The sequence below is a fragment of the Amblyomma americanum genome, chromosome 8 (assembly GCF_052857255.1).
Source record: "Amblyomma americanum isolate KBUSLIRL-KWMA chromosome 8, ASM5285725v1, whole genome shotgun sequence".
NCBI classification, from domain to species: domain Eukaryota; kingdom Metazoa; phylum Arthropoda; class Arachnida; order Ixodida; family Ixodidae; genus Amblyomma; species Amblyomma americanum.
The window spans coordinates 48,864,152-48,888,946 of NC_135504.1; the positions used below are offsets into that span (position 1 = coordinate 48,864,152).

General features: G+C 44.6%; 1 protein-coding gene across 4 annotated transcripts in view; it reads left to right on the forward strand.

Annotated features, from left to right (window-relative positions):
* Nucleotides 1-23,623, forward strand: part of LOC144101577 (uncharacterized) — a 76,848-nt gene extending 53,225 nt beyond the window's left edge. For all 4 annotated transcript variants that reach the window (XM_077634727.1, XM_077634729.1, XM_077634730.1 and 1 more), the window contains 12 exons: nucleotides 3,554-3,637; nucleotides 8,689-8,772; nucleotides 8,885-8,965; nucleotides 10,012-10,044; nucleotides 10,909-10,992; nucleotides 13,789-13,872; nucleotides 18,639-18,662; nucleotides 19,066-19,095; nucleotides 19,568-19,597; nucleotides 21,853-21,911; nucleotides 22,025-22,096; nucleotides 23,282-23,623. In XM_077634727.1, the coding sequence (XP_077490853.1) occupies nucleotides 3,554-3,637; nucleotides 8,689-8,772; nucleotides 8,885-8,965; nucleotides 10,012-10,044; nucleotides 10,909-10,992; nucleotides 13,789-13,872; nucleotides 18,639-18,662; nucleotides 19,066-19,095; nucleotides 19,568-19,597; nucleotides 21,853-21,911; nucleotides 22,025-22,096; nucleotides 23,282-23,569 (953 nt within the window). In that variant the 3' untranslated portion in view covers nucleotides 23,570-23,623. The remainder of the gene's footprint in view (nucleotides 1-3,553; nucleotides 3,638-8,688; nucleotides 8,773-8,884; nucleotides 8,966-10,011; nucleotides 10,045-10,908; nucleotides 10,993-13,788; nucleotides 13,873-18,638; nucleotides 18,663-19,065; nucleotides 19,096-19,567; nucleotides 19,598-21,852; nucleotides 21,912-22,024; nucleotides 22,097-23,281) is intronic.
* The last annotated feature ends 1,172 nt before the right edge of the window (nucleotides 23,624-24,795 follow it).

Sequence of the window (24,795 nt, forward strand, 5' to 3'; positions counted from 1 at the left end):
TAAATATGTAGCACTTCATCTCTGACTTTTGGGTCTCCCTGCTTCTGTTGTAAATATGTAGCACTTCATCTCTGACTTTTGGTCTCCCTGCTTCTCTTGTATATATGTAAATAAACCTTAAAGTTTCCCAACCCTCCTGAAGGCTTCCCTCCGTCGTCTGCAGAGTTCATGGTCATGCGGTGAAGACCACGGTCCCGATACCCAAGCATATCACGCCACTCAACTCACGACCACTGGCCGAATCTCCTCTCATAGCTGCTTCGGCTGTCGCTCTGCCAGCTACTACACCCGACCCGTTCCTCGCCCCAGTCTCTCCGAAGTTTGCTACGCCAGCCCCTACGGACGCCCATCCACCTGCGAGCTCCCGTACCACGGCGCCTCCTGCCCAGCCCTGCTTGCCAGCTGTGGCGCCTACCTTTGGACAATAACACAATCACCAGAAGAGTCCTCTCTCGACCCAGGCGCGGACCAGCTTCTAGTCGCATGTTCGCCTGCTACCTCAAGCACAACCCCACTGAGTCCTTCTGTCCTTGTCGCGGGGCGCGCGTGAAAGCCACACCAGAGCCTTGTCGCGCATCACGCGCCACCCGAACTGCCTGTCCCGGACCCCTGTCCCCTCCGGCGCCTTCTCAAGTGACTACACCTCCGCTAGAGACAAGACAGCCATCGAAGGAGGTGCCATGCTTGCGACGTATTATAGCGTGCCCCATCTAACACTCCCATTGGACTCAGCACGACTGCTTTCTTCTTTTTCTGATTCCTATGTCCCGGACTTGACCCCTCGGTTCCCTGGGTCAGCGAACATCTCATGTCTCCCGTACATCCCCACGCGGCTGCATTTTCTGTATCGGCCTTTCCCGGCCCACTTCAACCCAACTGCCGGCTCCACTCGTAGGCCGTACGACTGAAGCACGCCTAGCTCGCCTCCCATTCCTCGATGACTTTTCCCGCCTGTTGCTACCGTCAACATCATCAATTGGCTCCCCTCGCCCTTTGCAAAGCAGCCAGGCTCGACCACCCGAACTCGTATCTTCTGCCCGACAGCTTTCCCGAGCTCTGACCGGAACTTCACTGCATGAAGGAACTTGTAGATCCCGTTTTTATTCTTCCTTTTATCGCGCATCGCGCTAGGAAGGACCACCTGTAGCGGCGCAGGGATCGCCAGAGGTCCTGATGATGAAGCTGGCAGCCAGACCCCGCTCGCACAACACAGAACGCATTCGGCGACCGGCCTGGCCAGCAACATCGACAGCCCGCTCCGCCGGCTGACCAGCCGCGGCTATCGGGACCTCCAATAAATATGGATCACCTTCCACACTTTCTAGCTACTCCTGGATTGAATTTTGCCGATGTGTACAATTTTAGCTTTACATAGCATGTGTCCTAACTGTTATTTTGTTGAGCTTATCAGTAGTCCGGTTGACTTACGTTGTGGACGTCCGAAGCCGACCATATTGAGGTGGGCCTTTAAAGCCCGTTTCACTTTCTTAAAATGTATCACCCGCTTCCCCATTATGCTGACACTTTCTGATCTATCGCCATAACGGCGAGGATGCTTGTTGGTCAGTTTCTAGGAAATAAGTTTGATATTTTGTATAAATTTTCGGACCACATGTACTCAAAAGCGTCGCCATTGTCGGTCAATTAGTCCTACCTTCTTTTTAAAATATTAGTTGTTGCCAGCGGATTTCATCACACTGGGAATAAATATTGATTGATTTCCTAAGATATTGATATTTGTACTATCAAACCACATTGGATTGCTATTGTATACATGTGTACAAATACTGTGGTTCTTTATTTTTATTACAAACGCGTTGGTTAGGCAAAGAGTAGTGTTGTATTGTATTGTTGTAATGGGAAACTTTTTTGTTTAGGAAAGTTCCAGCGATATGATTCTAGAGCTTGCTTTTTATTACCGGCCATTTTGGTTTGTCTAGCTTTTTTAGTACCATTTCCATACGAATTCCAGACTGTTGTATATAAATGTAATATAAAAAGAAAGCCATCATTTCGAGTAACTACTAGAGGTTATCAAAAAGACTAAAATTGAGTGCTGTTTATTTATTTTGGCAACCGCGAGACGCTAATACAGTTCATAAAAAGCATGAGCAAGGGTTTCCATTTCCGTTCGCATTATGCCTGCATTCGTCCACTTCGCGGCTGGACGTCTGTACACTTCCTGCAATTTCTCCGCTGACAAACGTTCCTTACGTGGTGTGGAATTATCGAGCCTTGTGGATATGTTAACGGTTTTCGACAAGCAATGATGGACCTGCAGAGCAGCTCAATCTGCTGCACTACCAAGGCTTATATAACTTTGAATGTCAGGAGGCACCGGGAGTTTGTGATAAAACCCAGTACAAGTCAACGTAAGTCCACAAGACTATAAAGAGCTCGTGAAAACAGGCACGTCACATGTGGTGCAGAAGCTAGAGTAGGAGCCATCTGGAAAATGCAGTGCAGGAGTAGATAGAGTGCCTGGGCTGTGAGAAGTTTGTGCACGAAACTTTACGCACTGGTTGGCCGTAGAAGCTTATAGTCAAACCAGCACTTCCTGACTTCGAGAAATACAGTCAAATTAGGGAGAGCATTTTTTTTTTCTAGTAAGAAGCGAGAGATTCTGGTTTCCTCGTGTCAAGGCTGACGAAATGCTGAAAATATTTGTTGATGGGAATCTTTCTGGCCACCATGGAAGACGGAGCCCTTAGCGGCCTAGATTAAGGGCACGCACATTTAGGAGCAGGAGAGTTTGTCGAAAATCTCCGTCGAAACTGAGGAAGCGATAATGCACTTATTTATATTTAATTACTCCATAATCTCTCTACTGCAACGGATTTTAAAAGGCCGAAGCAAATGTAGATTTGTAGCTCAAAAACATGCAAACTCACCCTCCAACCTGAACAGTAAATATTATCCTTCAGTGCAGTTGCTCGTGGCCTGTAGTGGTGATAACATCAGCCCATTTATCGACGGTGTAATACCTGAGCATCTCTAAAAAATTGGGGATAGTATTATTCTTATTTAATTTAATGGATAAAATTCAGATATAGGCGGTTTCTTTCTATAACGGCAATATTTCTCAACTCGAAGCATATGAGGGTTACTTTTTGATTTGTACCAGCACAATTGTCATTCTATCTGGAAAGATCTTGAGGCAGAATAACAAAAAAAATATGCTATAGGCGAACATGAATTGCCACTCGGCCACTTTGTCGCAGCGTCGAGATGACCATCTTGCACTTAAAGGTAGCATCAGCGACCGTTTTCGGCGGTGGTGCTGACAGTAATGCAAAGCGCATGATATTGTGGGTCTATCATAAGGGAAATGAGCTCCTAGGCATCTTCCCTCACTTGTGTGCCATGGGGGAGTCTTCTTCTTAGCCCATTCCTGCCATCATCATTGTAACCAATAATTATTTTTAAGTCTTTTAGCGGTAGGCTCCTCGATTCACTTCTGTAGAGCTGTAAGCCATCTTGCCTTTCCGAGTTTAGATTTACAATTAGTACTGCTGTGTAAAAAGGCGCCTTTCACTGTGCCCAAAACCCACAGGTTCCGAAACTGAAGAAACATCCACAACGACCGTGACTACTGCTAAGGGGAATGTTTCCATGGAATCAGAGGCCCCACCAGAGAGTAAGTTTTTCGGCGAAATCGGTTTATTTTCGATGGGCAGGTTGGTTTTCAGTCCTGTTCCTTACACTTACACATTTCCCTTATTTCTTAAATTCGTTGTACTCCATAACGGTAAATCAGCATGGCAAAGCCTACTGCCGCGTTCTGTTGGTGGAAGAGGTAGTGTGTGTAACTAAATTGCCTTCTCACTATGAAAAATTCTCACACGACATGTAGCTGAGCTGAGGTCTTAAAGAGAAAATATGCCGCCTAAATACACCTGTTTCACATGATCATTTTCTTCTGCCACTTATAAAGAATTGGCCGGTGGAATATTTCCTGACGACCACCTGGAAAGTGGATGTAGCCGTCTTCAGGGCCGGGGCCCAGCTTCCCAGCGAACGTGAGCTAAGAAAGCGTTACTTGAACATTGCTGGACTAGACTTCGTAAACTCTAAAGCCTACGGTAGTGCGATCCTTTGCATTGGTGTGTTGAATACACATGAGAGAAACAGGCTCTTTTTATACACTTGCCTTGCAAATATATCCATCATATCAGGTCATAAATACCCTATTAGCAGCTGAGATAAAAACGAGTTGAATATAAATACGTCGTATGGTTTCACTAAGTGGCAACTGAAAGCAAAGTAACCGGCTCCAGTCGCATCAATTAACGCACGAAAACAGGCTCTGGGCAAAGGCTGAGCTTACGAGTGCGCCATGAGTAAAGCATTGAAGATGCTGTTTAACTGTGGTGAAGCATAAGTACAGCGTTAAACTTGCTAGGTTCACTTTGCAGCAGCCGCCTGTCCAGAAAAAAAAGGTATTCTTAGCACCCTTACGGAATCCCAGGTGGTACCTTTGTTTTGGTGAACTGATCTGCAGCCAATGGGGAGCGGGGAGTGACTTAATGCAGAATAGGCTCGACGATAGGCACCTCTAAGAAAGAAGAAAGATGCTACATGATTACTCCTCTTATGTCTTAAAGGCCCAAGCTCGAACTGAAAGCGCGACTCCGTTCATTTGCGTGAGACACACGGAAAACATAATCGTATACATTAATGAGGAACTTAGCCGAACTACATTTCGGAGGTCTCGAATGAATTGCTTACGCTCGACACTTTTCTTGTGCGTTCACGCATAGCCTGAAATTTTTCTATAAAAACATTTCATATCCTTTCCGATGCCTCACCTGGTTTTGCGCTTTTAAGATGTTAGTGGAAATTTGATCACCTTGTTCAAACCGTGCCTGTTCTCCGTGTGTGGCTGTTGAATGTTATAGCTAAAACAACAGCAGAAGGAATGGTAAATAAGCGACTGAACTTATATTTGACAAAAAGATTATCTTCGTCACACACCTAATGAAAACTTGGCCTGGCTTCATGTTCGTAGCTCTAAACGAAATATTTACCGCCAGCGTAGAGATTAATTGCAACAAAAGAATTATTTGTAACACCACCGAGTAAACACGCTTTAAACGGCGCCGAACAGACTGCTAATAATGGCGCATGTGTTTGAAAGTTTATCAACTTGTTTGAATTTTCTTTTTTTTTACCGTTTTAAATGCTGTCCTACACTTATAATTTATACCTCACGTGTAAAAAAGAAAATTTGTATCGCGTGTAATTTAATGCCCTGAAAAAGAACGCAGTATTGTCACTGTAATGTTTTTAAATCTCTAATTGGTAGTAGCGAGCTTCCCAGGTTCTGAACTGTTTTGAAATGCTCTGTCCTCGTCAACACCGGCGCGTCCACAATCGTGTGACGAACAACTCGGGTACGAAGCAGGAAAAGTTGATTAGGGGAGGAGGAGACGCACTAGTAGTAGTAAGTGCCTGATTAAAAATATAATAAAAATGAAGGAAGTAGTAAGTGTTTAACGTAAAAAAAAGGAAGGTGAAAGATTTTTGCTAGCCCCGTCATCTGCCATCGATACTGAAGCACCTGAGCTGGGACAGCGGAAATAAAGGATAGCAGGCAGAAGGGAGAAATGAAATGAAAGATGTGAGGGGACAGGAAGAGAGGATAGGGGGAGAAGTAATATGTACCAACTATTTACACAATAATAAATACGTACGGAGGAGGAGAAGAAGAAAATTTGTTTTGAACACAGCAAGGGGCCCGTGTGCAGCGCGATGTTAGTAAACGTTGAAGATCCCCAGTTGGTCCAAATTATCCCACAGACCTCTACTACGGCACCTTTCTTCTTTTACTCCCTCCTTCGTCACTTCCCTCACGGCGCGGTTGGGGTGTCTACAGAGAGACGTGAGGCAGTTACTCCGCTTTTTCTGTTTCTCAAAACAAATTTTTATTTCCATTCGAAAGACCAGGTGTAATTGATTTACTAAAGCGAAAGCTTTACTACGGTATGTTGACAAGATCGTGTCCACGAAAACGTGTCCGCAGCAGTTGTGGGGAACTCAGAAGAAATAGTGTCAAACATGTGGTTGTAATCGAAAGAGGATGATTTCAGGATGCGGCGCAACAAAAAATTTCGGAAATTGGATAAATAGTTTTATAGCTAAAAAGGTCCAAAAAATGGGCGGGGCCAAAGGAAAATTGGCGCCAAATTTGAAAACGCCGGAAATGTGGGAGCACGTGCCCGGATGTGTGAGCGGAGCCAACGCGTTGGCGCCAAATTTGAACACCAGATTTGAATACTGAGATGAAAAGAGGCAAAATCCGCAGTTAATCGAAATCCAATCAATTAATTATTTAATGGGCAATTAAAAACTAGGCGTGAATTATGGGGAATTATTGATGAAATATTGTGAAATAACGATGATTTAAAAGTGTTTATGATGAATTAAGCTTAATTAAGGATGAATTGCGGGTCACTTGAGAGGAACTAATGGTGTAACGGTGCGGCGTGGAGCGATGCTACGCCAAGGGTGAAATGAGTATACGGCCCCATTCGCTTCGACACGTCACTCCTATGCCATTTGCGTTTTGCTGAAGTGATGTAACGATCACGTGAAACACATGGGGTTATTGCGCACCAAAAAAAACAACCTGAAATTAGTTTACGACCCTTCCGCTTCGGCGCACCGCTTGTAAGCCGCTTTCTCGCCGTTGCCGCGAGCAGATGCTGCTGTTCGGGCGCTGATGCCGCTGTGCTTAATTGCGCGTTGTGTGGATGTGTGGCATCATGTCTAGGCCGTCTGTGCCATCACATAGTGCAGCTTCAACGTCCAGACCACATATAAAAGGAGGCAAAGAGAGGCAAAGAGGGGCATATTCAAAGGGGAGCAAAGAGAGGTGACGCGTGCCGAGGAGGCGTCATTGCTTTCACAGTGCTCCAATGCTGGTTGCCGCAGTGACATCAAATTTTTTCATGGTGGACACCCCGGCCATGCCGTCAAGGACTGCATGTTTTGAGAAACCGAAACGCACAGTCTTTGTTTCAGGCTATATGCACACGTCGGGGACCGCGCCTTGAGGGAAATGACGAACTTGGGAGTGAAAACAGGAATAGATTAAAATGGCACACTAGCAGGGCGCTCCCGAATAATTCTGACCACTTAGGGTTCCTTAACGCGCGCTGCCATCACGCACCCCCGGAAAATTGAAAATTTGTTTTTGAAAAAAGGAAATGACACATTAACTGCCTGACATATCTCGGTGACACCCGAACCACGTCGTAAGAGAATGGATAAAGGAGGGAGTGAAGAAGAATGAAAGAGCTGCCGTAGTGGCAAGCTCCGGAATTATTTCGACCACATAGGGATCTTTAACGTGCACTGATATCGCACAGCACACAGGCGTCTTTTGCGTTTCACCGCCATTGAAACGCGGCCGCCGCGGTCGGGATCGAACCCGGGAACTCAGGTAAATAGGTAGGTAAAAACTTGATGAACCAAGTAAGAGAAGGCGTTAGGGGGGGGGGGGGGGGGTTGGTTCTTAGTCCCGGTTGGCGGCCATCTGTCCATGACTTCTGCGATCTTCTCCGCCCATTCCACCAGCCTCTTCTGTGAGGCCGGCTCCGAGCTATAGACCACGATCTCCCAACCTGTTAGGTCTGTGGGGTTCCAGCGAATTGGTAATTTAGAGTTCTCGGCATATGATAAGTATGCGTTCGAAGTTTGCTCTCGGAGCCCCACAAAGAGAGCATTCGGGCTTGTATTGACCTGGCTGTATTAGTGCCAGATAGGCCGTTGAAGGAAACGCTCTGGAATGGAGTTGCTTGCATATAGTCTGTTGTTACTTCGTGAGGCTGTGGTGAGGTGGCGGATATGTAAGCCTGTCTTCTCTATAGTGTGGCGTGATTTCATTGTAGGTGATTAGTGTTTTCCGCGCGTATTCCCTCTCGACTGTTTGGCCTACTCGGTTGACGTACGCTCGAGCATAGAGTGCGCCTCCTCGTTTCCGGGGTTGCCTGCGTGGGCTGGCACCCAAACTAGTTGAATTGGTCTGGGGTCGTAGGGGCTTGATTGGAGTATTTTGTAGGTTGCAGAATGGATCTGTCCCTTTGCAAAATTCCTGATTGCGGGTTTAGAGTGGGGCAGTGGTTTTAGTCTGGGGCAGTGGAGGATGCTATGGACAGTGCTTTGCTCGCCTCTTCCGCTTCGAGGGAGGTGGCTGCCATTATCGAGCCCGAAGCCTTGTGTTTGAGGTAGTGTGACACCACGCTGAGAGTGTAGGCTGGTTTGCATGGATATTCTGCCGCGTCTACGTAGACTGCGTCTTCGTTGTCCGCGTGTTTCTTATACAGGGCTTTGGTGCGTGCTTCGCGTCTTTCCCGGTTGTGGGTAGGGTGCACGTTCTTGTGTAGTGGGTGGATGATTAGCTTTTCCTGACTAGAAGCACTGCCTGTCGAAGGATCCTGTGGGTCTATCATGACACTATATAAAGCCCTGACTCTTCGCACAGCTGCGGTTCCATAGCCTAGCCTGTCTCGCACAGGAATCCTGGCCTCATCGTTATTGCCATTAATAAGTTATTTAAAACGCTTTTTGCGTTTGGCTACTTATATATTTCGTTTTACAAAGCACCTGCATTTCCTGACGACTTTAGATTGACAATGTGTACTCTTGTGTACGAAGCTGTCATTCGCTGTCCATAACTACCAACAGGTGTCAGCACTGAAGCAACGGCCACAACAAGCGCGACCACTATGACGGAGAATATTTCCACGACCGCAGAGGCAACATCAGAGGGTAAGGTTTTTGGAGAGATGATTTTAACGCTTGCGCGACATTTGAGATCAAATGCCCTTAGGTTAGTACTATTGTACAATAAGCTGCTGTTCACTGCGCACAAATTATACAGGTAGCAGCACTGAACCGGCAACCACGACTGCCTCGACTACTACCAAGGAGAACGTTCCCACGACAGCAGAGTCATCAGAGCGTAAGTTTTTCAAAGAAATTAGCCTAAATCTTATGATGCATTCTTGATTTCACAGCCTTTCCTTGTACACACTTTTATTTCTCAAGTTGGTTGTACGCTGTCACTGTCAGCACCGCGAACCCTGAAGCTGCGTTCTGTTGGGCGGTATACTGTTCTGTTGGGCGGTTTAGGAATGCTATGGGTGTTGTCCGGAGGGGGACACGTTGGTTGATTCTTTAATGCAGCTAAAATGTGTCTGCCCGTGTTTGCGGAGGATGGTCTGTCCAACTGTGCTGTGTGGTGGACTTTAGTCAGTTCTTGTAGAGTGGGTACAGCGCTTAAACTTGTCTCATGAAGAGATGAGCGTTGGGTGTTTCTTTTATTGCGTTAGCGTTAGAGGTGCCATGTCGAAAAAACGTGTCCACCGATGGAGCAGTGCCAACGCTGCTGGACTTGCGCAGGGCACGTCAACGCGACCCATCTATAGTGCTTAAATAAAGTCTAGTACCAAAAAAAGATTAAATAAATCGAGCAATGCAAGAAAGCGTGTGCTGCAGCATATGGAGTGGCAACGAGGCGTACTCCCGCATTTACGAAGGATCGACTGATCGACTACCTGTGAATATTCTTCTTGCCTTATTTTGTAATGTCCTAGGATATTCAACTGCTTTACTTTGGCCTTCATCGCACACTTGATTTCAGAGCATTGGGAGGTATTTTGAATTTTTTGTTGTTTTCTGCAAATAGAAATAATCGCACCTGGTTAACATAAGTAATTGTGAGGTCTGTAACGCTGACTCACTTATTCATGACTAGTTCTTTTAAACGCATTTGGTACAGCGGGGATATTAAGTGCATTCGCATGAAATATTTTTTAGTTTATTTTCAATATTATTTATCATACATCAATACAGCTTATTCTGTTTTAACGGGTAGCCTAAAACTGTGCAAATACCTTAATAAGCTGCCAGATTCTCCAGTCTTGTGATGTCTGTCAGTTTTATTAAATGTATTTTTAGGATAATTACAAGAGGCTAATACAAATGTCCTTTCCTTCCTCTGACAAGGTCCAATTTCTCCCGGGGATGAGTCAGAAGAAAGTGAGTATTTCGAATTACCTCTTAAGGTATAAACACCGCACTGCTGTATTTGAAGGACTTACATCTGAGACAAGTCTAACCTTCCTTCAGTGCCATGAATCCAATTCGAGAAATATCGCATAACGCGATTCACTTGCATCACTGGAAAATATTTGATTTCAATATATTTTACATTTATTTACAACATACTGCTAGCCTCATTTGAGGCTGTGGCAGGTTTGGGACGTAGTATAGGACAGAAAAGAACAAGTTTGAAAACCGCGAAATCAAAAAAATCTCAAGAAGCCTCTGTTATCAGAAATATTCAACTGTGTTTCCAAAGTGTTCATATATATAGAAGAAAAGAAACAAAATGAAAATAAACACTATCTTACAAACTGCAGTTGACGCAGTTTAAGAGCAAATCAATCTAAGAACAAAATTAATGAACTACGCCGATATTATATCGGCTTTTCCAACTGGTAACTGAGCTCCTGTTTGGAAATATATTGAGACAAAAACCGTGCTCTTGGTGTACCTTAATTGCACTAGACCACATTGTCTCAACATCTAGCAGTTTTAGAACGTCTAGAAGTTCTAGAAGAAGGCGGTGCTGATAATAAAGCGTAGGATGTTGTGAGTCTGTATTACTGGAAAAGAAATCCCAGCTATATTCCCTCAGTTGTCTGCTCTGGGGGAGTCTGCCTCACACTACAATCCTGCCATTGTCATTATTAGAAACTGATTACTTTTTAAAAGTCGTTTTGTTGTAGGCTCTCAAATACGTTTGTCTAGCGCTGTAAGAAATTGTCGCCTTCCGAATTTAGCCTTACGGTTTGTACTTTTCCGTAAAAACTTGCCGTTCACTGTTCACATATCCTACAGGTCCCAACACTGAAGGAACATCAACAGTGACAGTGACAACTACGACGGCGAAAGTTTCCAAAGAATCAGAAGCCACAGAAGAGAGTAAGTTTATGAGAGAAATCAGTTTTTTCTTGTACGGTACGCTGGATTTCACTCTTTCCTTACGCACCCCCTTGTTTGCTAAATTGGTTGCACTCTATCACTGTATATCAGCATCGTAAAATATACAGCGGCGTTCTGTTGGCGGGATAGGTAGTGTATGTAGGCTAAATAAATTTCGTGGAATTGCTTTCTCGCTAGAAGAAATTCTGACACGACAGGTAGATGAACGGAGATGTGAAAAAGACATAGGAAGCCCGACAAATTCGATTTAATGTGATTATTTTATTATGAGCCTTGTAAAGTTTTGACGAGTGAAATATTTCCGGACGCCAACCTGATTAGGCGGTATAGCTGTCCTAAAGCCCGACGCCCGGTTTCCCAGCGGATGTGCCTTTGGAGGAGGTTCCGTAAACCTTGCTGTACCATACCAGGGGCAAAACGAGTTTCGAGTAACTCAACCTTGGAATGTGGCTCGTGGTTGACTTGAAGAGAGAAAAAGAGTCATAATAGCCTTTGCCGAACAAAGGGATTTCGGTTCTTTCGTTGATAGATCAGTCAACACGGGTCGAGGTTGGCCGAACGCCTTTTTCTTAGGTTTTCAACCCAGAATAACCGAGCACCGCGATGTGAAAAATGTAGTGATTAAATCAAACGAATTATAACTGATGGCACTCGGTACTCACCCTGGCATCTTTAGAATGCGAAGCGGATGACCTACGAAAAACCCACTACTTTTTATAAAATTTCTTCGCATTACGCCTGCATTCGACAATCTCACACCTGGACAGCTGTACACCTGCGCCTCTTTCACTACCCACTAAATTTCATTACTTAATGCGAAAGTACTTGCACTAAAGGCGTTTTAACGTTTTTCAATTAGGTGTTCGAGAACCTCCAAAGCACCGGATTTTTCTGCATTACAAAGCCAAATAGTAGAGCTTGAAGTTCAAAAAGAGACAATGTGCCCAATAATAACCAGTTATACCCCTGATCAGTTCCTAAAATGCTTTTTTTTTCACAGGCGGCTTATTTATCTTGCGTAGTAAGCAGTCGCTTGCCGTGTCATGTTTATCACAATGGTTAGTACTATTGCACAATAAGCTGCTGTTCGCTGCGCACAGATACAGGTAGCAGCACTGAACTGGCAACCACGACGGCCTCGACTACGACAAAGGAGAACGTTCCCACGACAGCAGAGTCATCAGAGTTAGTTTTTCGCAGAAATTAGCCTAAATCTTACGATACATTCTTGATTTCACAGCCTTTCCTTGTACAAACTTATTATTTCTCAAGGTGGTCGTACGATGACACTCTCAGCACAGCGAACCCTGAAGCTGCATTCTGTTTAGCGGTATACTTCATCCCAGTAGTCCTCCCAGCACTACCAAATATCTGAGGAGTGCACAGGCAACGTTCGGACACTGCGGATGTAGTGCCAGTATAAAAAAGGGCATACGGGCATATGGGAGAGCGTGATCTAAAGTGCGCATGACCCAAACGCTATTTGATATGGAACCTTAAGGTACGTTTGCGATACATATGCTGCTCCCAGAGTTTATCCTACGTGACTGCGTGCTGCAAGACACTCTGTCCATAATTTCGGCGCCCTTGCAAGCGTTTTTGATACGTTCACTGGCCACTAGTGGGCCACCGAGCTTTTGCTTCGTCTTATCTCGCCTATAACAAAACGTAAGAGCAATAAATTTGCGTTATTTTTTATTTACAGTTCTGAGTCTGCTGCTTCTTGTCCTAAAGAGGAGTGCAAATTTGTTGACAAAATACGTTCCTGTTCAAATAACCAGATGGCGCCACTAGGCTGATCGTATCATTGCGTCTCTGGATCATCATCAGCCTGACTACGCCCACTGCAGGGCAAAGGCCTCTCCCCTGTCTCTTCAATTAACCCTAACCTGTGCCAGCTGCGCCCACCGTATGCCCGCAAACTTCTTAATCTCATCCGTCACGTTTTAATCTTAATCTTATCACCCGTACGTTTTTCTTTCTTGGTACGAAAGAACCGAGTCTTGGGGATGTTGGAATGACTATAGACGATAAATTTGTGTACTTGCAGAACCACTGAGCCCTCTTCAGTACCAAGGCACATAGTTAGGCTTGCATAGTATTAAGAACCGACGATGCTTTATAATAACCAGTGTACGGCACTGTACTTGATTGTGGCCTGTGGCAGTGATGCCAAAAACCCGTTAACGTAGTGTACGAGGCTCGCTTATCTATATATTGTCTTTAAAAATGCTTTTTTTCATCATAATCTTGACCGCACTGATGCATAGCCATTTTCTTGAATAAGCAGCAATTTCGGCCTTCCGAGAGCTGAAGAACGGCAAATTCTACTTTGTGTAACAGTGAAGTTAGGCATCAATTCGAAAACATATTGAGGCACGACAGAAAACAACAATCCCTCTGTTAAATTCAGATTCCGGCAGGCGAACATTGTCTTGCCGTTGTAAGAACATTCATGCGTTGCCGGATAGCGCAAGCCGCCGTCTTTGTGGTCTGGTACTAGAAGCACTGCTTATCGCAGGATACTGTGGGTCTATCATGACACCACATAAAACCCCGACTTTTCGCCCAGCTGTGGTTCTTTAACCTTGTCGGTCTCGTACCACAATCCTGGCCTCATCGTTATTACCATTAATAAGTTATTTAAAACGCTTTTTGCGTTTGGCTACTTATATATTTCGTTTTACAAAGCACCTGCATTTCCTGACGACTTTAGATTGACAATGTGTACTCTTGTGTATAAAGCTGCCATTCGCTGTCTATAACAACCAACAGGCGTCAGCACTGAAGCAACGGCCACAACAAGCGCAACCACAACGACGGAAAATGTTTCCACGACAGCAGAGGCAATATCAGTGGGTAAGGTTTTTGGAGAGACGATTTTACCCCTTGTGCGACATTTGAGATCAAATGCCCTTATTTGAACCCTTCCTCATTTCTTAAACGCGTTATACTCACTAACTTTACATTAGCACAGCGGCGACCAAAGGCGCGTTTTTTGGGGCACAAGAGATAGCTGTTGCAGACGTTACTATGAATGTAATTGCTTTCCGGTTTACTCTCGTGTAAAAAGCCGCCGTTCGCTATCCACAACAACCAACAGGCGCCAACACTCAAGCGTTTCTTAGCAAAGTGTTCTGTTCTTTTAAATTACAGACTTTGTAGATTTTAAAATTTTAACCAGTTTTTGAAGAAAGGGCGTATTGTTAGCACTGGCAGGTTTTATAACGTGACACTGAAGCGATTTGAGCTGTTTTGATCGGAAATTTTAGTTAGGAAACTTGCTGGAGAATTGATTACTTAAGGAAGATTTTCAAATATGCTCAAAAATGTCTGCATTGCGATGAGAACTTTTTACATTTCCTTTCACTCAAAGCCTCCTCTCCCCCTCCGTAAAGCAACCCGCACAGGTAAAATAGATTCTTTGCCTCGTCTTGTGTATATTCATATTTTTTCGATAGTACGTGAACCCATTTTTGCCGACAAAAATCACATTTCAGTTCCCTCCACATTCAACTCGTGCCTCCCCGAACAACCTTCGTGATCATCATTTTGAAATAAAGGGCGACGTGTATTAGACTATGGCAACCACGGGCCATTTGGTGTGTCGGCGCACTGCAGTTTAATTGCGTGTCGGCTGGTAGGGCTGACATCTGCAATTCGTACTTGGTTTTTTCTATCTTATAAGTGTTGTTCAGTTTTTAGGGAACGTGGCGTATTTGTCATCAAAGTTTTCCCCTCATGTGGCTTTGCTTGCGCACTGTGGCAAATATGTGAGCCAGCAGCTGTGCACGTGATAACTTTCTTGGAACGCCAATAATTGAAGCTGTCTGAATCGAACCTTGATGAAAACAGCGCTTCTGGCCGTGTTTCTAGACGATATACAACTTCTGTACTAGCACTTTGTTTTTGAAGAAACCTTTTAAAATGTATATAATGAAAAATATGTAAATTTGAAGGACTAAAAAGTTCAGCAGTCTATACGACGCGAGTTTAAACAACCCTAAGTTTTCACTGGGCTAGGATCATTAGTCTCTTTTAAAAGGTTGGCTAGATTAAGCTGGGGCACCTGGTATTTTGTACTACTAAGCTCCTGAAGAAAACCTAAGAACTTAACAGGATGGAGATATACGGTTCCAAATGAGGAAAAGAGTATTGGTAAGGTCGGCATGAACACGCGGTGAGTTTGAAGTGCTCTTCCTTAAATCGAACCGAACCGAAAAACGTAAACCGAACGGCGCAAACCCCCGTGGTGGACGCTCGACTGCTCAAACTCTGTGATGGTACGCGCAGTGTCACCAGAAGATGGAAAAAACTGAAACATAACAGGAAACTCAAGCTTAAGATCGCCGAAATTAGAGCGTAAGCAGAGGAATACGCCACACAGCTGGCAAAGCAAAATTGGCAACAATAAAGCGATTTTAATAGTGGGACGCGAAGCATGACACGGACTTAGCATAACCTTAGAGCGCTCCTTCATCTAACTAAGACAAAAGCAGAAAAGAATAAAGCCATTTACCGGCTGATTCACAAACTCGAGGGCACTGACTCTGAACTCCTCGACAGAGTGCGCGCAAAATGCTTTGGTATCAAGAACCCGCCGACCTATACAGGGGAGTACCGGGGAGACGATAACGCTGATCTCGACAGACCCATCACACGAGAAGAGGTCAACGCGGCCATACGAAACGGCACCAGAAGTACGGCTTGGGTTGGAGATAAGATCAACAACGCACTCATCCGCAGCCTCAGCTTTCAGCTTGCCTCCCGAACTGACCGAGTTCTTCAACAAGCGCTGGGAAGCTGAAGCAGTCCCCGGGGAGTGGAAACATGCGGAATTGGTCTTGATACCCAAGCCAGGCAGGAAACTGCAGATAGAAAACTTCCGACCGAACTCGCTTATGTCATGCCTGGAAAAACTATAAGAGCGAGTGTTAACGCGGAGACTTCACCCCTACATGGAAGATAACGAACTATTCCCTCACAGCATGTTCGAGTTTAGAGCAAAATTATCAACTGAAGACGTACTCCTTCTATTATATGAACAAGTATTTCGGAACGTTCCTAGGGACGGAGAAAACGTTATAATGGCCCTACACATCAAAGGGGCTTTTGACAATGTTAGCCACGAAGCAATCTTTACGGGCCGGGGCTACTTGAACTGCGGACGAATGATTCATAGCTACGTCAAAGCTTTCCTATCAAACAGAACTGCAACCATCGGTATAGGAGAACTTCGGTCAGATAAGTTTAGAACGCCTAACAAGGAAACACCTCAAGGGTCGGTCATCTCGCCCACGCTCTTCAACCTGGCCATGATAGGACTGGCGAAGCATCTAAAGGACATCGACGGCATGCACCATGCCATTTATGCCGACGACATCACCATATGAACTAATAGTGCTATATCGGCGAGAAAGAGGATAGGCTACAAGAAGCGGCCACCTGCGTGGAAAACTACGTCGAAGCAAGAGGGCTAGCGTGCTCGACCGAAAAATCTGAGCTCCTAAGGGTGTGCAGAGGAAAACAGCCAAAAGTTCCTACCATTAAAGAGCTTTCAAAGTCTACCTCGAAGGAGAACCAATACCAGAGAAGACGCTCATGCGAGTCCTAGGGATGTGGATACAGTCAAATAAACACTGTACCCATAACTTTGCGCTATGAAAGGCATCCACACAACAAGTGGCCCGCATGTTTCCGCGCATCTCACCTAGACGTCATGGCATCAGCAACGAAGACACACTCAAGATGGTCAGGAGCCTAGTTGTCAGCCGGGCGACGTACTGTCTCCCGTACTACAACCATATCAGGGGGGAACTACGACAGGCGGACGCAATTTTACGCACAGCGTAAAAATTCGCGCTTTGACTACCCTATAACACCTCAACTGAAAAGATCTTAGCCTTGGAACTGCACAACACGTTCAAAGAACTGCGGGTAAAGCAGCACGTCGCCCAAATGCGCAGGGAGCAGCAGAGCCCCACCGGCAGACTTCTCTTAAAGAAACTGGGCTACACCGAACAAATTCGGGAAACATTGAGAACCGAAACGATCCCCGATGAGCACCGCAGCACGCTCAGGGTGGCACCTATACCATGAAATCTGGACCCCAACCTCCACAAAGACCGCAGCGAGGCAAGGACCGACCGCTTACAGAAAACACACGCATCCCAGGATACAACAGTGTACGTGGACGCTGCCACATACGCCATGACCAGGGGACAAGACACCAATAACGCAGTGGCAACTGTAGTCAACTCAGAATTACACGAGATTGCCAGCGCCTCATTGGAACACTGCATAATAGCCGAAGCTGAGGAGGCGGCCGTCGCTCTTGCGGCAGCGGAGGGCTATCGGATTGGGCGGTCACTGACAATTCTTAGTGACTCACAAGCAGCCTGCCGCAACTCTCTTTACGGCAGAATCGGTCACAGAGCGCTCCGCATACTCCACTCTGTAGACTGCAAGACACAACAGACAGATGCAGCACCGATCAAACACAAGATCATCTGTGTTCTGGAGCACACGGAGGTGGCAGGAAACTAAGAGGCAGACAGGATAGCTCGGGGATATACTAACTACCGAGCTTCCAACGTCAACGACATTGTGGAGACCCTGCCAGTACCTCAAGAATACTCGGCCATACTAAACAGCTACAAAGGCAGCAGGATGTGGTACCCACCACCGCACAATTCTTAAAACAAAGAAGAGGCTGAGTTAGTTGAGTTGAGTGGTTGTAAACTACCGGTGAGATTAGCCTTGCAGTTGCTGCCGGCGATTGCTCCACCGTAGCGACACCTAAATAGAAATCACAGAAGCACTGTCCGCAAAAAAACCCAAATAGACACTCCTGAGGTCACCATGTGGAGGCCAAATCCGTGTCCTGCAGGTAAAGTAGAAGAAGGCGAGAAGCATCCCTTCTACTCGACTGGCTCCCGCGCGGGAAAACAATGTCCTGAAGAGAACTGTGAGGAACTCCTGCCTTCTTGAGGGATCCGAATAACACAGCCCATTCCGCGTTGTACAAAGTACAGCACAAGAGGTAATGTTCTATGTCATCACACACACCACACGTTGAACACAATGGTGACAACGCTAGGCCAGTCTTATACATCCACGCTGTCACATGGAGACAACTACAAACGGGGTCATTACCCAACCTAAACAAACTAAGTAAAATCTGCCCCACACTTTACGAAAACAAGTGTCCGTGGAGCCATGAAAAACCTACACTATATCACATGACATGGGCATGTAAAAAAGTCGACGTCATTCTCATTGTACCAAACCCAAGTGCGGAGCAAGGGAGGGTATGCTCTCCAGCGATTGCCGCGATGACCAGATCGGTCTGATACGGCAAGCTCAGCTGACGGCAGCATCTAGCGGAGCCCTGGAATAGGGGCAATCGACCGTTGCGGGGATGGACTCATCTGAACCGCATAAGAGCACTTGCACTAGAGCTAAATAAAGTTATCCTATCATATCTTATGAAGTGGTCATGAAATGCTCGTTGAAATTATTTACGGTTGTGAACGTGTTTTATCTCATACTGTGGGTGTGATAAGTGTATCTTATTACCGAATTTAACATGTGGCTTTCTGCTCGTTCCTTTTCTTCATTTCAAGGAACCACGAAGAAGACACGCACCCGTAAGTTGCAACTACGCTCAGGCTTTGATGTTTACCTGAGATTTTCAGCACTTTTGATTACAATACCTTCTGGTCTCCCATTAACAAGGGCTTACGATGGCTGAATATGACACTGAATATTTAATTCCCAAAGAAGATACCATTAGCTTCAGTACCGCTTGTACAAAACGGAGTTAATTGCATTATGAAGAACACGAACAAGCAGGATGTCTAAGGGTAACGTGGGAGCTGCAGATGCATTCATTTATATTTAGTGAAAAAAATGAATTGTAATGCTATTCACTGAAGGAAACTTTTCTCAGTTTTAGAAATCCTTCGAATTAGCAAACGTCTAATATGAGCTTGTGTCCGTTACGGTATTCTTGACTGCAAAGTAATCATATCGGTTTTATCATTTACTTAGGACGACCACGGACAACAAAACATACTAGGCGTAAGTACACCACTCCTGGATTTTCCTTTCAAGTTTTGTCGCCTTCATGAGAAACGTGATAGCAAAGACAACACTTACGATATATAAAACAAAGCCGAGAAACCGTAACAATTTATTTTTCGAATTGTTTTCTTCGCTCAACAAAAAAAACGTACTGTGTATTTCTTCGAATATGACTGGTATGACCTGTGTGCGATGAATTTCTTGTCCTCTCTATTGTCTTAAAATTACGTCTTTATTACCATACTAAAATAAGCACTAGGTGCATAATCTACATGTGCGATAACAATGCAAATTTTAAATTTCCAAACACAATATTTGTGCACCGTGATGACATCCCCTTCAGTATTCTAAGTTGCTCAGAGACGAAAAAAGTCTTCATATTTAGAATTATCAGCCTGCACTCTCTTTCTGATAATCTTGTGCATTTAAACTTGCTTCATAATACGTTTCTTTTCACCCTTCTTTTCAGGTCCTCGCCGTAAGGAGGATGGAAAATACGGTAGGTTGCTTATTATCATTGAATAATATACACTGTGTATGCAGTAGATGCCAAATTATCGCGCTAAAGAACAAAATAGGGCGGTACATTCGGCCAGTGAGAGGACATGAAGCGCTGAAGAAAACATGGTGCTGTTTAAATTCTACAATCGGCAAGGTACTTAGGATTACTCTAGTGATGCACTTGCATAACGTACTGCGTGCGCAAAGGACCACATAGAGCACATCACAGGGAGACAGCCAGCGCAAGTTGAAATTTAAGCAATGTATGATTATGCCAGCACAAGGCTATGCATCATCAAGAAAAAAAGGCCGCAATAAGATGTCAGGCATCAAATGATGTGACTTCATGCCTAGTCGGTGTGGTTTGATGAACAAAGCTGTTTTAGCACCGCCCGATTGTTGCTCTAAATGTAAACGCTTAGAGCAAATGTGAGCCTTTAACAAGGTCTTGAGTTTTGCGTTTTTTTCAATTAAAACATTTTTAGCGTTATTTCGAGGTACGATAATCAGTAAGGTAGGCTGCGAGAGGAAGTGTGCTAATGTGTACTAAACAAATTCTAAAGCCGGCTGTGGAGATAAGGATCTTCGAGAATAATTTTTGGAGAAATGTACCGCATTAATACCACTATACATGATTGGCTTCTCACGCAGGACGAGCCAAATGTTTTGGGTCATTGTTATGTACATACAACAAGCTTCAGCATGTACCCATAATCCAGGAGCTAGGATCCTGCAGAAAAAAAAAACTCAGGAGGGAGCGTCCGGCCATATCCTTTAGTCATGAAGAGTAAAAAGGAGAGATTCTGCCACCCCCCCCCCCCCGCCCACCCCCCGTGATGACGCCACGGCATAGCGTGCGGTCATGTCTATCCACGCTGTTCGCGCGCATGCGCGGACCAGCGCGGCTGTCTGTCGATCAACCTCCTTGTTGTAGACGTCCGCGCTATGTGCCGCGCAGACGCGCGCACTAAAACATACCAGAATCAAAACTTTAGGGACTGATTGGAAGGGTGAAAGACGTGGAAGGAAGCGGCTTCACGAGCTCTTGGCTTGCGAAGGTTGGCCGCGTGGCGCCGTGCTTCGTCCTGATTTTTATTTCCTCCATGGCTAGGACCATCATTTCCGGTGCACGACATGTCCCGACATGCATGCCACAAAAATGGGAGAGCATTTTGTTGGCTGAACACTGCACACTATGAAATGTGCAAGAATCAGGTAATGGGAAAGCATTTCATTGTACTGGACATGGGCAGTGTGGAATGTGCTAGGTATGACAGTGATTTTATCTGCGCTGCGCGTAAAGCATAAACTAAAATATTGGACGGCATGTAAAGCGTTTAAAGTTAAATACAGGCTTTCTGCGGTCCTTCTATTTGTTAATAGCGCAAAGATAGAAATCATTTTCTGTTTCAGAAAACTTCTACTTAAGGGCTTGAGGTGTGCTTTTAGCGACTATGCAATGAAGAATCGTTTTGTTTCCGCTGCTACAATAAAATGACACTGTAAAATCAATTCACAGCCAACAATAATGATCCTGGCCTCTACTGAGTCGAAATGCTGCGTTTTTGTTTATAGTATCATGGAACTGCTCGTGATTAGATGATCGTGAAGGCCATAGAGCCTTGGATGTTGTCACTAGATCCTCGCGTTGTCACAGAAAGAATGTTTCTTCGAGGATTAGGCCAGAAACCAGTGCTGTCGATTTCGGAAGTAGCCATTACGCTTTGCGTCTTTCAGTCTTCATGTCTCTAGAGACGGAGCCAGGAATGATTCTCGCGAAAGGTTATCCACGCATACAGGGTAGAGGTTGCCACTATTAACCATCCTGGTCAGCGCTATGGCATGATTATATTTACTGTTGCTTCATACACGTGACGGAGCCGACATCAATGGTAATTCTTCCACTGCACACTGCAGAAAATTTGATGGTCAATCGAACGCTCTCCTTGGTTGGTGCGTGGAGAAACGTATGATGTGGACAATGATGCCAAAGTTTGCAGCAACACAATAGTGCTGCTTAGCTAGGCTATCCTTTCAAAGAGAGGTAGCTGTGGTCGCATATAGGTGGCGTGTTTTTTGAACATAACATAACATCCGGAAAAATGAATACTAAAGACTGAAAAAGAAGAAAGTGGTCATTTTTCTTGAGCGAACTAAGTGAACCTTTAATGTTTACATAATATAGATGGTAAAACATGAAAAGTCTAGTTTGGTGAGTTCTTTAAATATGGCGTTGCATAAAAATTGTTTCAGGCACAATGATTGACAGGAATGGCTGCAAGCACAAAGTTCTAGAAACCAAAGGCATAATGGTAAGCAGTGGTTCTTTGTTCTATAAATGTGGGAACGAATGAATAGACGTGATAATTTATATTGCACGCTGGGCATCTTTCCCAGCATTGACTCCTTGTTCTCTTCTCATCAGCTCACCGCTACCTGTAACGGAAGGTGCGGAAAGGTCACTCGTCAAATTCACGATGGAACACCGTGCCTGCGTGTAAGTATTCTCGAATGTGTTTTACGAACACCTATAATTAACATTGTTGTGTAACGAAGAGCTTCCTAGAGCTTGGAACAATATCCAAAATTGCGCAAAGTGAATTGCTGAATATTCATATAAAATAAAGGTGCAGGTATTACCGAATTAAAGCAACATGATTCATGGGCAATTCACAGGAGGGCATCTGCAATGCATGGTAGAAATCATATATTGGCGCTTTCAACGTGGTATGCATGTCCGTGGTATGCATGTCTTTTTCTGTTTCGTCGTGTTAGTTGCGCTGTTTCGTACCTTAAGATGCATGGATGTCTTTTTCTAGGATTTCGCTGTGCTTTTGTAAGTTGGCCGGCGCCATAAAATATATAGAGCATATAATAATGTACTGGAATAGTAATTAGCCTGCCTTGAAACTCAGTCGCTCTCAAATTCATATTTAGTTATTTCTCATTGTCTAGCATACGGCTACTTTGGTGAAAGTATTTTTTGTCCACTCGTTTGAAGGAAACCTGCAAGGTGGAGTACATTTTATCCAGAATAGTAACTGCTCCTCACTGATCTGTAATATCACGTTCAGCTCAATGAATTGTGCAATATCTTCTCTCTCAACATAGTGTATTTATTTTTATCTATCTTCTCTCTCAACATAGTGTATTTATTTTTATCTCATGTAGAGCTCAAATAAGATACAAACTGGTTCAATGGTCATCTATGTCTTCTAAATTCAGCTTTTCTTGTTTGTACCTCTCTCTATCGTAGTGATATTGCGCGCACAAAGTGTAGATCTGGGGCGCATGAGTAGCAACATTCAGGTGGAACAGATTGGCTGAAAAGCTGCAAAATATTTTAAAACGTGTCATACACAGCAATTCTGGGCGAAATCATTTATGAGTTAAAAACCGTTTATGAACGCAATTTTTGATATAATGCGATATTTCACTATAACAATCAATATATCCCCTCATCAACCAACTGCAGTCTTGTATTATTATTCTATTTACGTTTTCGCTAACTTGAAAACTGTTCCTTATTGATTTTCAATGTCGCAGTCTTAACTGATCGATGCGATCAAATTAATGGACCATTACCTTCGATATTTCTATATAAGTGTTTTACAATATTCTAATTTTAAAAATTTTGCCCTAGAAAGCCGGAATCTCAAAATATGCTTTTGTGAACTTTCAGAGTTTGCGAAGAAGCGGCAGACTTAACAAGAGGGAGAAGAGGAGGTGTTTGCTGGGAACATGTCATGATGGGCGCTGTGTACGTCCTTATGGCAGGGCGGTGACTTGCAAAGCCCCGAGAGACACTGTTCATTATTATGAGGACAACAACTACTATAACGATGAATATGGCACGGAGTCTTATTATGATTATGACGGCCGCTATGGTGATGACTACACAAGCTACAATGATCGAGATAATGACGATATTTATAGCAGTGGAAGCTATGGCAATGTTTACGCAGAATGAGCATGAAAGTGGTCCTAAATAAAAGCGGGCTAAGGAGCTCCAAAATGGTATAAATGTTGTTCGTGAACATTACTTATTTTCACCGCATTTCTCTAGCGAGGCAAGGGGCCCAGCATGCGATGCGATCGCACCCATCTCGAAGGTTCAGTAGCCAGAAGAGGGCGGGAACGATGAACGAACATTCGTGCAAGTATGAACTAAACCACTGTAACGAGCTCACAGCAAGGCACTCCAGTTCCAAAACTGTGTAATTGAACTCTGGTTGTATGAGAGAATCTCCCTGATATGAAATAACATCCTCTCGTTTTCGTAGCAAGGCAGCATCAAAGCTGACACCACCGGCATGTGTGTGACCTTCTGTTTGTGTGGAGGGATCAAATTGGAAGAGTATAGAATGTGGAGTCAATAGAAGGATCATCTCACAGAATGATACGTTGCACTCGGAAGTATATTTAAAAGAGGCACTGTTGTGGAGAAACCACGTCCTTGGGTAGGCAATGTCAGCTAAGCGTGGAATGAAACAGCAGATATAAAAGTTCTAGCCCACAAATTGCAAACTTATTTTCTTTCTTCTGGGGCTTAATATTATCACATGGCAGTGGCAACAGCCACGTGAGAATATTAAGCCCCAGAAGTGACAACGAACAGGTGAAAGTGACTCTTAAACGAAATGATCATTGTTCTTAATTGGGCTCACAAGTAATTGAACCACTCGGGGGAGGCGATAGCAACAACTGTGCTCGGCGGCCTTCGAAGAACATATTCTCCGCTGATCTTGGCCGCGCAGAATTCAATTGTAGCATAGAACTACAGATATATAGGGCTCTAAATTAACTTCGGCGTTACTGAGCAATGTGGAAGCCCTTGCGCGGGGCTACATCCATTTGATATTAACCTTGTGGCTTCTCCCATCGCAAACGAAGGTATACAACCGCGTGCAGGCGGCTTTGAGCAATAACAACCAAACAATAAACATTTCACGACAACATGACTCCAGGCATCAGTTTTCTGGGGATCTGGCGTCACGCACTGTTCACTGACGAGATGCCCGAGCACCAACCCGTGATGGTCGCCGATGCAGCACTTCTTCGAGCTGAAACGACGGCAGGCGTTATGCGAGAAATACAAGGCACAGTTTAAGTGCTGTTATGCTCATCAAACTGGTAGAAAATGAGGACATCATCAAGTAAGCACAAAGAAGCATTCCATTTAAAGCTGTGTAAGAC